Here is a 16,448-nt window from a genome sequence, read left to right as displayed (position 1 = left end):
CCCTGTATATATAACGCCAGCCTGTACTGACATACACTGTTCTTCATGCCGACTCAAAACAGCACATAAAAAAAAATTTGCTTCAGAGATGGTCGAAGTTACGTTCGTAACTCAACGTCATTCGCAACGTAACTTCGACCACCTCTGAAGCAAATTTTTTTAAATGTGCTGTTTTGAGTCGTCATGAAGAACGTTTGTGAGTAAAATGAACGATGTCACAAGTGGGAATACATGGGATGCGCGCTGTCGAATTTACACATTTTCCGTAGACACCCTTCACAAAAAGACTGTTGGGGGCGTTGCCGTAATTCACAATACGATGTACTCGCTATGAGAAGAAAGGGCATTTCGAGATGAACACAATGATGTTGATTACTTTCAGGGGGACGAGTTGTGAGCTTCCCAAAACGTACCATATTTTACAAATGAGGCACCTTTGTGATTTTTTATCTCCTCAGAGGCAAAGCTTAGGATCAGACAATACATGGAAAACAATTCAACTGAATATGTCAAATAGTTATGACGATACATGGCGTCAAACTGCGTAGGAAGCGAAATGGTCGAAATGCCCACATCTGAATGAAATTCATTAAAAAATAACCACAAATTATTTTCAACTACTTTCAGCACCAATATGCGTCCTAGGGACAAGGCTTTAATATATGTTTGAAAGAAAAAAATTAGAGAGGTCGACCGGACCACCGTGCCTGAACCGACATGAAATCACCCTATAACTCAATTACACATTTTCGGGGACACCCTGTACAGTCAAACTCCTTTAGAACGAACGCCTTTTTAGTTTCTTTTTTGCAGTCTGCCAAGCTCCCATAGTCTGCCAAGCTCCCAATGAAAACATTTACAACGAATTTCTTTTGAACGAACATACCGAATTTACGAAGCGATTGCAGAGTCTGTTGCCCAGAATTTTCACCCATACAACGAAGAGTTCCCCCGGAGAATGAAGAATGACAGGCACATGCTCCGCTAATCTGGGATTAGCAAACGCCAGTTGCTGTCTTCCGGGGAGCACTGACCCTGATTCCAAGGCGTCAGCGAGAAAAAAAGAATGCGTTCTTGACCTCTGGATGACTAGCGTGACGTCATGTACAGATTGCACGAGAGATTGGAGCCAACTCGCTGTGCATTTCTGGACTGCTCGGTGTGAGGTTCGGCAACGTGGAAGTCCTCCCCGAGTCTAAGGAAGTCATGGCCGCCAGACCGACCGCGAAACAACGTCAGTTTCCGTTGAACGAAAAGATCTCCGTCGTGAGAGCAGTGGACAGTGGACAAAAGAAAAGCAACATTGCAAAGGACTTTGGGATAAGTGCATTGATGCTTTCGACATTTCTCAAAAATCGTGACAAGATTCAATGCGAATACAATGGAGGTTCGACGTCCCGGAAAAGGATCAGAACTGCTAACTTCGAGGACATCGAAAAGTCTGTCTACAAGTGGTTTTTGGAAGTAAGATCCCAAGACATCCGTGTGTCTGGTCCCATGCTGTTTGTTAAAGCCAGGGACTTTGCAGTTATCTATGGCGTCGACGAGCAATCCAAGGCGACCCAAGGTTGGCTCCGCGCATTTCGTTCCCGGCACGACGTTGTGTTCAAAGGCGTCGCAGGAGAAGAAAACTCGTCCCGGCAAGACATCGCACAGTGATGGCAAGAGCACGAAATGCTGAAGATACTCTCGGAATATGATCCAGATGACATATTTAATGCTGACGAAACCGCGCTAAGTTGCTTCGTGAACGCATGCTGACTTTGAAGGGGGACAAATGCAAAGGTGGAAAAAAATCCAAGGAGCGGATCACTGTGTTGTTCTGTTGCAACATGACGGGCACAATGAAATTGAAGCCGCTTGTGATAGGAAGATCCCGCAAGCCACATGCCTTCAGAAACATGCGCAGCCTTCCCGCGGACTACTAACATAACCAGAAAGCATGGATGACGTCCGCGATCTTCACGGAGTGGTTGACACGGGTGGACAGGATCATGAAAGGCAAGGAAAGGCATATCGTGCTTTTCTTAGACAACTGCTCAGCCCATTCCAAGATTCCCAGGATAAGCCACGTTTGGGTCGTGCTTCTCCCTCCAAACTGCACTTCAATAGTTCAGCCACTCAACCAGGGTATGATTCGATCTGCAAAGTCACACTATAGACGGCGATGGCAAAAGGGCAAGGGTGCAGGCCAGCTGGTACATGGTGAAAAAATTGGAACCCGAGAAAGGGACAGAGGAGGGACGACACGACACGTTCTCGGGAACGTGTCGTGTTGTCCCCCTCGGTCCCTTTCTAGGGTTCCAATTTTTTCACTATAGACGGCGGATGATTGAAAGGATTCTTATCAACATCAAGGCAAATGTTCCGAGGCCTACGAAGATTGACGTCCGTCAAGCCACGGAGATGGTCACCGGCAGGGCTGGGCACGATACTTCGGTATCTTCGATACCGATACTTGATACCCTCAAAAATTGTATTTCCGATACCGATACAAGATACACAACCGAAATTGATTTTCGATACAGATGGTCGATACTGTATCGTCGATACTTCGATACATCACTGAAATCCCTAGTATAATAAAGCTGGTGTTATGATTAGCGAAGTTTACATCACTGAAATCCCAATATTATAAAGCTGGTAATATGATTAGGGAAGCAAAAACATTTATCTGTTATTTCTGGAACCTTTAGTGTATTTTTAGCGCACTCTTTCTGAAAGGGCTTAAACGTGTCCGACCGCACGGATTTAGTGAAGCTGCACTGTCTGAGACGCTAGCTTTGTTAGAACTTTAGATTGGACTGAAGCCATGGGTACGTTCAAACGATCGCTTCCATAAGCAGCCTAGCAAAAAAACAATTCTTTAAAGGAACTATGAAATTTCCCGAACCCCCATACTTTTTTTCGATGGAAACTGTTCTTCCCGCAGAGAAACTAATATGCCACAAATTTTTCCGGACGAAATCGCTCCACTCTGCGAGGAGCGCGCGCTGGAAATGTCTCTTCCGCGTTCCTCCTCTCCCGCGCATATTTCCCTGCCGATGGTGTAACTGTACGGACCGCTTTTCGGTTCCCCGTTACGTCACCGGTGTTGCACAATGGCAAGTAATGCTGCGAGCTCGCGCTGTGGCTGCCGCCACTGCCGAAATCTGCCGATCGCGCGAAAGCTGCTGTCATGGAGATTTCCACTCCCGATGAACGCATACGCGGGATCCTACGGCGCATGCTCCTGGCGGGATTCCTCGGCTCGGCAACACGTCACGATGACGTGTTGCTGAGCCGGCCGTGGTCGCGTCAAGTTACCCGTTGTGTCTCCGCTCGGCAGCTCGTCACGGCGCGGCGCCAGCTGTCCTCCCTTCGCCGCTCCGTTTAAATTCGCTCCCGAGAAATCCGCTCGCGCGACGAAAGTAAAATTTCGGTTCTAGACTCAGAAAAATGTCTTCTTTCGAACGAAACGAAGAAAAAAATCGTTTCATAGTCCCTTTAAGATAATGTTCTTCATGCGCACCGGTCTGTGAGCACTTGACTATAGATACCAATAAACCTGAAACTTTCTTCTGCTGCTTTTCGTTTGGTACTGCAGTACTTACCCGGTAGCCGCTGACTTTGCTCTGTGCCAAAACGTGCAAGCCCCGTGCGCCTGGGGAACCGAACAGCTATATTTCCAGCAGTGCGATAATTGACGTTTGAAGTTGAACATTCTACAGCGCCCGCCGTAGAAAGAGATGGGTGAGATTTTTCTGGAACAAACTAGAAGCCGCGCGCGCGCGTCACAGAGCACGGCCCAGGGCTTCCTCTCCCGGCGACCTTGACGACGGAGCGCGTGCGTGGACGTAATCGAATTTATAGTCGACATACCTACGCCGCTGCGGGCTGGGTTTTACTACCGCCTGAGCGAGCGCCGCCGACCCCAAAGTCTAACAACAGTCTCACTATTTGCGTCGTTTTTTAGTATTGAGTATCGTTAAAATACATGATACACTAAAAATGTATTTTCCGTTTGCGATACTCCGATACTGTCATTTTTGGCACGCGATACCTAATACCGATACACAAAATGTATCGAAAGGTAGTATCGAAGATACATGTATCTTCTGCCCATGGCTGGTCGCCGGCGCATGGTGGAGCGTGAAGCAAGAAGTGATCGAAAACTGCTGGCGCAAGGCTGGATTTGTTCTATCAACAGTTGAACCAACACCGGAGCATGAGACATGCGACGATGAAGCATACGAAGGCTTGTGCCATGACGAATCCTTCCTCGAGGCGTGCGAAAGCTACGAGAGCACGGTCGGCGTCCCGGACACAGTTGCCCCTGCAGACTTCATGGCTGCAGATGACAATGTTGCTGTTCGCCCACAGCTCTCGGACACCGACATGTGTGCGGAAGTGGCATTGGAAAAAGAGATGCTAACAGATGACAGCCACGACGAGGAAAGCGATGGGGAGGAAGAGGTACAAGCGACCAGGGTATCTGCAGTGGAAGCCATTGAGATGATTGACCGACTACAGTGCTTTCTTGCATCTTATACCTCTATGTAACGAAGTCTGTAAACATATCGCAAAACTTCGCTATATGGAGAACTTCGTTATAGAGAACATTAGCAAAATTTTGGTGGTCATCACTGGAATTTAGTTGCCTGAAAGCCGCGGGCATATAACGCACGAAAACCACGATTACGGGAGAGAAAAAGCTATTTATTTGGCATGGAAATAGTCCGTTACTTGCTTTTGCACAGTCTTGAAAAACATCGGTGTAACACACTGTTCATAGCTTGCCAACGCTGCCAAAGCTCCCTCCTGATCCTGGTTCGATGCCGCGTATCGTCGCAACCAAGCATGTTTGCAAAGTTGACAGCCTGGCATTGCACGATAATGCCGGTGAGTGGAACACGCAATGACAGCATTTCCATAAACCACGTGAACGTTGCCTTGTCGACGTCGTCATAATGCGGAACTTTCTATCTCTTCCTCGTGGTGCTGGTCCACGCTGCAACGGCTGCGAGGATGTTTTCCTTGGATTTCAATATTGTTGATAAAGAATTTGCCGGGATTCCGAATCGCGAAGCCACATCCTTCTTCTTTTCACCGTTGGCAATGGCGTTGATAATTTGCATCTTGGCATCTACCGACAACAATTTTCGCTTCAACACGTTTGCCATGGTGTCGACTTCGCCCGACAGGATGCAACTGGCAACAAGTGACAACCGTCGAGGGGTAGGAGAGGAGGAAACTCCTCCCTCTCATTCGTCGAACACCGGTTGTGTTGGTCACCGAACCCACGACAACCCCCTCTCCCTATCTCTCCTTTGTACTGGCATCTCAAACGCAAGAAGTGACCTGGATATGATGCACCCCGGACACCCTGAATTCCAGAAAGTTCGGCAGTCGCACCATTTCCGAGAATCGAAGCAGGGTTCTGCGCGCATGCAACTTCGTAACATAGAGAACGTGGACAAAATCACTTTGCTGTACGGAAAACCCAAATACATGGGCTTCAATGGGACAGATGTACAAGAATTAGAAAAAGCTAGCTAAATAGAGAAATTCGCTGCATGGAGAGTTCACGGAGGTTTAACTGTAATGTCCCTGAAGCGCAGTTCAAACACTTGGATAGTCCCCACACGTACTGTAACCAGAGCGCAATTAGCAGCCTAGTCTAGAAGAAGCTTACGGACTTTTTGGCATCAAAATAAATGTGTGTCAACGTCAACCAAATCATGCATTGTCGTTATTTGAAGGAGTTGCATAAAGAGTCATAATCGACACGTTGCACAGTCACAATGTTTTGGGTACCTATCTACAGAATGCTTAACAGTCATCGCATTCCGCTACAGCTGCACGGCCGAGGCTTATCGAAACAGAAACTGCGCAGGTGACAGTGGCGTCACCAGTCGTCCTCACAAACGATACAGCCGTACACAAATGGCGTGCCCCAAATTCAGCGGTGCTATACGGGTGTTATTTTAACGTATTTTTAGGGCCTGACTTTTTCGGGTTAAACCCGTATCCGCCCGATATTTACCCCTCGAACGAAATCTGTAAAATTCGGGTTTAACCCGAATCTACCCGAAAACATCCGGGTTGCGTGGCTTAAGTACCATCGCATAAGTTAGTGTCCACCGGAAATTTGGTAAAAAAATCAGACCTCGTGACATGTCAAATTCAGCCATTCCTCTTGAAGTCATAGGAAACGGCATAGAAACGGAGAAATTATGATGACGGATCCTCCGGCACACCGGACGAACTGAAATGATGAGAAAATGCTCTTCTTTGGCTGGCTGCGGGGAGTAGCAAATGTTGACTACGTTGCTGCGATGAGCTGATTCTCTCGAATATATTACCTACATGGTGCGCTACATACCGTATGTTACGAAGGCGTATGCTAACAACGTAGCACGAAAAGCTGAAGACGGCTATCCAGTTAAGCCTCTTCTTGGAACGGCGAGCGGCAACCGCACAACGCCACCGGATGTAAACACTAAATAGGCGCTGCGATTGGTCAACCGTGATTGCACGTGGTAAGACGTGGTGCGAAGACGAAAGGACGAAAGCACGTGAAGGGTGAGCGGTCGAGACGCGTCTGGTGCACATGTGCGTGTTTGACGTTCGATGCTCGATTTTGTGACTCTGTTTGTGATCGTGATCGGTCGGAGTAAACCACCTCGCGTGAAAATCTCCGCGTGGATTGTTGGACGCGATGGGCAGGAAACAAAAGGCTTTGGAAGCATGGTGCCTTGAGTATGAAGCTCTGGAGCTGGTGAAAAAGAAAGTGGCGAACGACGAACGCCAGTCGCTGGATTGCAAGTACTGTCACTGGGAGTTCAATGAGCACCCGAAAAGAAAGCCGTTCGACAGAATACGGGAGCATATGGCCTCCGCTCACCATAACAAGTTGAGAGAAGCCTTCCTGGCCGCGGAGAACACTAGGCACCATCAACCGACCATGTTTGATATCAGTTACCGTCAACGCGAAAAAGAGAAGGAAGCCACAAGTGTGATCCACGAGTTTGTGAAAGCACTCGCGTACAGCGGAGTAAACCTGGAAAGAGCAAATGGTCCTCTAGGGGATTTTGTTCGAAAATATTGCCCTGCCGCAAAACCATGCCGGACAGGCATCAGCTTCGAAAGAGACACCTTGTTGAAGTGTTCGAAAAGGACATGGAACGAATTCGAGAAGAAGTCCAGCCCATCAAAGTTTCTTTGATAGTGAACAAGTCCCCAGGTGTGCTAGGCTCTCCAACCGTCAACACCCTACTGTGTTACTACAGCCCGCTCTCAAAGTCAAAGTCGTTGTAAAGGAGTATGACTGTATAGCATAACTTATGGATGGCTTCTAGTGATGCAATAACGACTATCGATATCGATAGTTTGCAATCAACTATCGATAGTTTTTCAAAGCTATCAATAGTGTCGAAAAAATATCAATAGTCGACTATCAATAGTAGTATTGATAGTGTAAAAACTATGGATTGTTGTCTATCGATAACGCTATCGATAGCGTTCAAAAACTATTAATTGTTGTCTATCGCTAGCACTATCAATAGTGTTCCAAAGTTAACGATTTACTATAATGGACTATCGATAGTCTTCTTACTATCGACAGTCGACTATCAACAGTGCTATCGATAATTTTCTTACTATCAATAGTTCGATTCTCATACGACTATCGATAGTATCACTGTCCCTCAATACATACTCTTTCTGGTCAGGAAACTCAGGCAAAAAGTTCGCTTAGGGCACCCCAACGAAGTGTGGCGGCGCATCGGACATTTGGGTGGAGACTTTCGTGTCTGCTGGAGATTGGCATTCATCATGTTTCTGCAGGTGTTTGGAAGTGTACACTTTTTCTTTTTTGGTGGTTGCGTGTGCCCGTGCATAAGCACGGGTTCTTTTTTAAATATCCTCGAAGGTTATTGCAATCTTTCCACTCTGTTCATATGTAAGAATGATCTACACAAACCAAGACCACTTCGCCTGACTTGTGCGTGCTGCAGTTCTTGATGACTGTGTTTTTCATGAAAGGGAAGCCGTACTTCATGAGAAATTAAGTATTTTTTCTTTGTCTACAAAACAGTGACGACTTGGTATAAGGGAATAAACAAAAAACATCCGCTAACAGCCTTTATTGGAGGGGTACTGCAAGGAGAGTGATTTGTTGAGCTCCACCAAGTTGATCAGTGTGTGAGATGTGTAGCATCGAATACTAAGAGCCGTAATGTTTTCAAAAGACAGATCTTTCAACATGATGTCAATACATCAACATGTCTTAGGGTACAACTTGCGGGGAGAGATGTAATACCAAGTCGGCTTCGTAAATGCAGTCCGCTCACACCTATTAGTTTCTGTTGAATCAGAACCAGGGAGGGGGAAAGATGATGTTTTTTTTTACCTATTCATTTCTCTTTTTCGTTTCTATGGGGTTCATTATGTGAGTAGCAAACTCACAAATATGTATGTGATGGCCTTGTATGTGATTGTCCCTTCTATGTTGTTCCAGCCTCAGAACATCAGTTCTCACAAATATGTGAGTAGCAGAATTCATTGGGTGACAAGTGTAATTACTCCCCTCTTTTTACATTTAAGCTGAAACTAAACTCTCTTTCAGTTTAGCAATTCTTCCACGCCTACCTCACATGGCAGGCAAGAGGTGTCAGTTTATCCTCGTATGGGTTTCTTCTTTTTTCTTTTTTGACACCTTGTTTCTGCAATGCGTCACGTTACTGCAGAGCATAAACTACATGACTCTAGAGCTCATTCATGGATGTGTATAGTGCTAAAAAATACTGCTTCCTTGTCTTCATCCCGAATTTCAAGCAAAAGGCTGTCTCAAGAAGTCTTCTGCCTTTCCCCCCTGCTTATCTCTTCCCAGTTCTTATTTATTTGTCACCAGATACTACCACGTTGTAAAGGTAGCTTATGGGCAATCCCAAAAACTTCCTTCTGAGCTACGATAACAGTGGCTGCTCCGAAATAAAGCTCCATTCCATCATTTTAAACAGTTTTGTTTAGTGCAACATTCTGGAACTGATCTGACAACAAACCGAGGCTATCTACAACAATATAATTAAGGCCCGCGGTGTTCCGCGATTCCGTGAAATTTCACGAGATCTGGAATTCATCGCGGAATACATAGTTTGGCATGGAATTTCATGAAATCTCTTATCTCATTGAAAATTTTGCAGCGCTTTGCGTGAATTTCATGGAAGTCCGATTCGGTCGAAGGACGTGATTGGCGCGATGTGGATGATTACTACGACGTGCAGTGTCTCAGGAGAAGTATTGCACACTTCTAACTGCTCCAAGGTACACACGATCCTTCGACATACCGTTTCTACTTGAATATTTTGTGCCATCGCATAATTTGCGCACCTCTAGTTTAGCACTAAAAATGACAAGAAAACAAAAATCATGTATAATTTGCACACCCACGTTTTCGCGCGTGGATATTTGGCACGCACGTCTCAGCGACCGTGGCAGTGGCTTTTCGCAACGCTGTCAGTGCTACTTCTCGTGAAGTTGTACCTGTCTGCACCGAAATAAAATAACCTCGTAATTTTATCTCTGTTCAAGTTACAACAAACTGCTATGAGGAAGACAAGAAAATCACACGTTTGGAAAGTTTGCCCTCACGCAGTAACTTTGGAAAGCACCATTAACTTAAAATACATCCATGATTTGCATGACTGTGCAACACAATGCACTCATATGTTTCTCCACCTTCATCGAGAGCCATGAGTGAGAGAAAAATTAAAATTCTGCATGTCAGAAAAAGACAACATTGATAGTTGCAATCTATGCAGCAAATCTGTAAATTTACATTTACATTCACTGAACTGAATGTGCTGACCCAAATTATGGGCCAGTTCGAGAACTAATTGTTTCTGCTCTGAACATGGAACAAACATTAAGAAAAAAACTGATCGGACCTTCCCTGAACATACGCAGTGCTGCGGAAACGTCATCTGCTCCACGAAGGTGTCTCCCATCGAACAATGCGATCGCCCCCATGCGGGGACAACTGTCCCTAAGTGAACTTGTCTATTATATTCGAGTGGAGCTTCCTGACCAAAAAGGATGGTGCGCGACCGCGATAGTACTATCGATGCTTTCGCATCAATAACAGCTTCCCATTTTATATCACTGCAGTGAAGACTTTCTGTCCATAGAAAACTACCGCACTTACTCACGTATAAGACACACATTTTTTACCTAAAAACATAGCGCCACTGAGGGGGGGTGTTAAGGGAAGCCGCCTTTTCATCATTTGTGGGGTAAATTCAGGTATGCAGACCTCAGAGAAGAATGGAACCTGATGACTTACAGGAACTGCAGGAAGGTCCACGCTTGTCTCGTCATTCCCCATAAGTTTGCCATCCTCGTAATGTTCTTCTTCGCTGTCACTGTTCATTCCCTGCTTTGTATCCTCTACCAGTTCCTCCTCATCCTCATCAGATGCCACACTTGCTGCTTGTCCTGAAGTTCCTGGATCCAGGTCAATTATCAAGTGGAAGATGTTATCCCGCACCGATCTCCTCAGGACCACGCTGTTAAAGCAAAAGTTTGAGCTGTACCAAAATGCATACACTAAAAACATCATTGTCTTTTCTTTAGAAATGATGGCTTAGCTCCTATAGCAGCAGCTCCAAAATGTTAAAATTGCCAGGGCATGCACGGGTGCACAGCAGTCAATGCTCTTTTGTGCTCTCTCTCTCTGAAGTGAAACAATAAAACAATGTGATAATGTGATAGTCGCAAGGGAGTTGTGTCTACAGCAATGCGCCAGCCACTACTTCACTGAGCACGTAACATTTTTCTACAAATTTCTGTTTTTTGGAAAGGACTAACACACGTGTGATTTTGAGTGCATATTCTGAATGAAAAAAGCGTGTGTCAGAATCATGCAAACATGGTATGTGGGTTAAAATAAAGCAATGTTTGGGCACATAAAATGGGGGAACACCAAGTACATGACTGTTTCCTGAACAGTGCTGTTAGGTCAAAATATCTCGATGCATTTAGGACACTCTAAAGGACAGTGAAGATGCCTCATAGCACTATTTAGCGATGTGTTAGAGAACTTTTCGTTTAATAAAGCATGGTCTTTAGCTGTGCAGCCAATTACTCACCTTGGTGTTTTAACTAGAATCTCGAAGAAAGGCTCAAGAAATAGCATTGATTGCACTGCTGTCAGCTGGAATAGAGTTTGAATGCAATCAGCATTCATCAGCATAGAACCAGTATTCACTAACACTAAAGTTTCCGCATTATGGCAACAAGTTTATCTCGCATCCCTGAAGCAGAAGTTGAGCTGCCATAGTGCGCTGTACAATGAAATACTACACTGAGCTGAACTACAATTTCTCAAAGAGTTCGAGGGGAAGTAAGAGAGAGAACCACACCACAGAGTCCAGCACAACATGCTAGCTGCACAAGACTGTGTTTTGGAAAAAAGTTATTTGAATTTGAATCAAATATTTGCAATATTCGATTCGTACTAATATTTAAAAATCCTATATTCGAAGTTTGCAAATACAGTGAAACCTCGTTAATGCGTACCTTGAGGGGACGCGAAAAAACTACGTACTAAGCGGTAGTACGGCTTAACCGAAAACTCAAAATACAAGTCCACGTACCTGTCTAAAGGAAGAAAAAAGGAACATGGTCGACAAAATGAGGATAGGTATCGCCGTTTATTCACTTTGCAACAAGATAGTCCGTTATTTTCGCTTCGTACCAAGGCGACCTTGCGGCTTCAAATCCACCAACGTTACTGGCGAGCTGTTCAAGAAGTCCCCGTTTTCTGGCAAACTGATCGATGGTATGGATGATGTCCAGTTAGTCCTTGCTGTTCAGGACACTGTGGCATCATGGAGCTGTCCCACAAGCCAACACAGGTGACAAAGAAGTGAGAAACGAAACTATAGGGGGGGGAGGAGGTTCGGAGCCTACTTGTCCTCTCCACTCTGCGGGAGAATGACCTCTCCTCCTCGCAGGAGTGACGTATTGGCGTCGCCCCATCTCTGGAGGAGCCACGTGCTTCCAAATCTTTGTTGCTGGTAGGGGACGAGCTAGTTTTTTTGTTCTGCACGGTCTATTTCAGGACGAAAAGTATGCATTAACCGATATTGAGGCTGCGAGCAGCTACAGCTTAAGCGGGTAGCAAATACATTGGCTTCAATGGGAGTCGCGACGGGGATTCAGCGCAACTACTGCTGAAGCGGAATTACGGCTTAAGCGGGTACGTATTAACGAGGTTTCACTGTACTTGTAAAAGTTCGAATATTCCAGTTTTTCGAATATCATAGCAGCTTATTACAAGGGGGTGTGAGCAGCTCGTTAGAATTTGTACGCTGCACTAACAGCGACGAACATGTAGAGCAGCTGTAAATCAACATGCAGAGCTTCGGAGGTACGCTCACCCGCGAGTGCGTCGCTATACCGAACTAGTACCGAAACCAAAACTAGAACGCAGTTGTGCATTTCTACACCTGCTATTGTGAAGTTCTGCCCAGCCAAACACAAAACTGCAGTATGCTTTATTCATCGTCAGCACAGTAATGGCGTTAGTGGATTGCCAACAAACTGTGAACCTTCGTGTGAGGCCTAGAATTCGGTGAAATTCCGGTTAAATATCGAATTTTGTTGGCGTTGAGCTGGGCACCACTGATAACTGTCCCACGCGTGCACAGCCAAAACCCGCGTCTCAAACACATTTTTCCAGTTTCCATTTGTGGTAGTCAGCGATATACAGGGTGTCTTTTTTTAGGCGATAGATTTTTCATAAAAAAACTATAAGGGCTATAGACATGCTGTTTTCACTTCTATCATCTCTGGGCCGGCGGACATTCTTGGCCATATGTTGCTCAACCGTCAAATGACTAACTACCTAAAACTCGTTAATTCACTTTTTAATCTTAAAAGCTATGAAGTTGTCTCAATGAGAACACCTGTTCCTTTCGGTGACCTGATATCAAGACTGTTTTCAGAACAAAAATCGGTTCGGTAGATCGCCCGCAAAAAATTTGTGAAGGAACACCACTTTTTTTCTTTATTTTGTTAAGGGATGGGACGAATCCAGAATTTTCCGAATCCAAGGGAGGTTCTGAAAATCCACGAATCTTGAATCTTTCAAATCCTTTCTTTAAAAAGAGCTTAAAAAGCCAGAAAAAAAATCTTCTACTGAAAAATGTTTTGAAGCAGAATATGATACATTTGATTAATGAAAAACAAATTAAATAATAGTTCAGTTTCTGAAGAAAATACAGTTATTCGTAAACGTTATTTATGTAACGTGTTGTTCATCAACTACAAGAAACACATAGATTCTCGAGTCTGAATTATTTCCATAAAACTAAGCAACAGTCAAAAGCAAAACCACGTTACTTTTACACTTTTAATGTAACAGTTCCTGCCTAAACTCTTTCAGTCCAGAGCAACGTAAACAAACAAACAAGAAAACACTCGTCGGTCAATGAGGCACTCCGGAGGCACAAATTTGGAAAAGAAACAAAGAATCATGGTTCATGAATTCGAAAGATTCGATTCGCCGTTTTGGGCACTGGGATTCGGGTTCCCGAATCTCGAATGCCCTGCTTAGGATTCGTGGATTCGGTTGGCACATCCCTAATTTTGTTCATTGCACATCTTCGGACACGTGTCTCTCCTTCACCTCCAACGTGAGATGATGAAGGAGCTTCATGGGTCGAAGACGAGCTTTAACTTGCGGAAACAAAACAAAAACACATGTATCGGGTGACGCTGTCGGAACTGCCCTCATCTTGTGTCGCATTTTCTGTTAATCTTTTTCCAGGACGCAAGAGGCAACAGTGTGCTCTTTCACCCTCTCACACTGGGGGCAAAGGAAAGATGTGTCTCCGAAGATGCGCAATGAACAAAAAAAAGAAAAAAAAAGGTGTTCCTTCACGATTTTTTTGCGGACGATCTACCGAACAGATTTTTGTTCTGAAAACGGTTACGATATCAGGTCACTGAAAGGAACAGATGTTCTCATTGGGACAACTTCGTAGCTTTTATAATTAAAAAGGTTAATTAACGATTTTTAGGTAATTACTCATTTGACGGTCGAGCAACATATGGCCAAGAATGTCCACCGGCCCAGAGATGATAGAAGTGAAAACAGCTTGTCTATAGCCCTTAGTTTTTTTATGAAAAATCTGTGTCGCCTAAAAAAAAATGCCTGAAAAAAGACACCCTGTATAATAGAATCATGGTCACGTGCGATGACGGCGATAATCCAGGTGTGGGAGGTGATGATATCTGCCTGCGCGATCGTATGCTAAAATGCGCCAGCTATGACGACAGTTACGCTGCAAGGTCATTTGAAACTGTTGTTACAGATGATAGCAAGACACATATAGCCTCAAGCCCAACCCGCATGCAGCGATTTTGCTCGCGTCTTGCATGCGTCGGTCCGACAAATTTTCTAGGCAAGCACGCAGATTTGCGCCATGAAATCAAAGAAATGCTGAACACGAACGCCGCAGAAACAATCACGCATGGTGAGCAGAGCCACACAACAGCATCGAGGATCGCGGTTTTACTGCGCTAATGAATGAGGCTGTTCCAAACTATGCATTACCGTCAGGAGCGATGGTCTCACTCGTGACGTGATGCGTGAGCGCACAGTGAAAGCATGCAATTTCTCGCCTACAAGACAAATGCGGAAGGCATTCTCGGTGCAAGAAGAGAGGACTTGCCACCTTCATATTCCTTCTGAGATGTGTTCATCGCCAAACCACGCCACATTCTGGGCAACCGCCAGAAGTATTATAAATAAATGTCGTTGTCTTTTACTTCCATTCTCTCTGTTTCACCAGCACTTAAATGCCGACACAGGTGTTTACTGTTCATAAAATATTTTTGAAGTGGAAGTTGTTTCTACAGTTTTCAGCTTGCCTCATGAGAACAGCACATTGTTTCATTGTAAAAATAATTTTACCGTACCTGTGCATATAAGCATATGTGCCCTATGCTAAGCCAATATATTAATACATATTCCTTTTAGCACTTGGGGCATTGTTCTAAGGACCAACAGAATGCAACTGTGATGATGCTCGTTTTCGGAGCTTAATTAACTTAATTAACTCTTAAGTTAATTAATCCATAACTTATTTAACTCTTACAAGCGTGTATCCTAGGATGTGATATTCAATATTCGAAGGACAGTTTTGCAGATATGCGTATTTGAAAATTTCAATAGTTGCACACCCGTAGAAAAGAGTCACAAAACGTTTGAGAACACCACAGGTGTGCTGCACTCCATCTTACTAATGCCATAATGTTTGATGAACAGCCAAGAGCTGCATATCTTTGGTTGGCGCCTATGTGACAACTGAATGACGCGGGTATTGTGTTTTTTCTAGCAACAAAAGCTATGCTAGGGGGGGAAAGACATCTGGTTTCCGTTTTCGATAATCAAACTCAGAAGTCTGGTTTCTGGTGCAACAAATCCATTGAGATGTAAATTGTGACACTCCTCAAATAGCTCAATGGTTATGGTCCAAAAGAAACTATCTCCACAATAACCATGGTAGCCGTAGTATACAAGCTACAATTATAGATTGAAGAATAAAAATGAAAGGCCTGGCCAATGTGATACATGTGCCATTACCTCATGTCCATGCATCCTAGCCAATTCTTGGAGAAAAATATCGGCAATGTGTGTCTTCAACCCTACAGGTGTGTCCTCACTGCTTGGATGCAACACAGTCTTGCTGAGACAAGCATTGAGGCTCTGGATACTTTCGTCTGTCCATCCATCCCTGCGAGTGAACACCAGGCTCTGGCGGAAGAATCGACGCACCAGCTAGAAGGTAGATGAAGATGAATGTAGATGAATACCAAAAAACATGACAACTTGCTATATGTGCAATGTGCATGCATAATCAGTGAACAAATTAACTGGGACTGCAAAGTGTCAAAAAGGGTATCTGGAACAGGGATTGTTTCATTTATGTGTCATACAACAAAAATTGTGAAATGCTCAAGTCTACTCCACTTAAACGAATTTGGACAACACAAATATGGCAAATCTCTGAAGGAGGCAGTTGTGATGCAATTTTCGTGAAATGTCATTATCTAGCACACTATCGTTTCATATCATGTGTAATCCATTATCATTGGTCCTCCATAACTGCAACAATTTTTTTTAGATAGAACTTGTTGTGTGCGTGTGTGTGTGTGTATGATCCAATGCAGGCCTTGTTGCCATGAAGTAGGCCACTGCACTTGCCGCATCCAGAGCCCGGCCCGCATAAAAGAAGGCTTTACCCAGTACGGTCCATGGGCCGTGCACACCGGTACAGCGGAGCCCTAACACCAGTGCTCTAATGTGAACGTAGCTGATGTGACTTCATAACTGTCCATCAAACTGCGGAGCTTGGATACTCAACTTTCTATATACATTTTCCATTTCTGGTCACCAC

At 44.6% G+C, this 16,448-nt stretch overlaps 1 protein-coding gene across 2 annotated transcripts in view; it reads right to left on the bottom strand.

Annotated features, from left to right (window-relative positions):
- LOC135385281 (ribosomal RNA processing protein 1 homolog B-like) overlaps positions 1–16,448 on the bottom strand; it is a 47,947-nt gene that overhangs the window by 16,172 nt on the left and 15,327 nt on the right. For both annotated transcript variants that reach the window (XM_064614498.1, XM_064614499.1), the window contains exons 4-6: positions 15,635–15,829; positions 11,130–11,194; positions 10,325–10,547 (exon numbers count right to left, since the gene is read on the bottom strand). In XM_064614498.1, the coding sequence (XP_064470568.1) occupies positions 10,325–10,547; positions 11,130–11,194; positions 15,635–15,829 (483 nt within the window). The remainder of the gene's footprint in view (positions 1–10,324; positions 10,548–11,129; positions 11,195–15,634; positions 15,830–16,448) is intronic.

The sequence above is a fragment of the Ornithodoros turicata genome, chromosome 2, assembly GCF_037126465.1.
Source record: "Ornithodoros turicata isolate Travis chromosome 2, ASM3712646v1, whole genome shotgun sequence".
NCBI lineage: Eukaryota > Metazoa > Arthropoda > Arachnida > Ixodida > Argasidae > Ornithodoros > Ornithodoros turicata.
The sequence above is the reverse complement of the archived record's forward strand: the minus strand, read 5'-3'. Positions and strand labels throughout refer to the sequence as shown.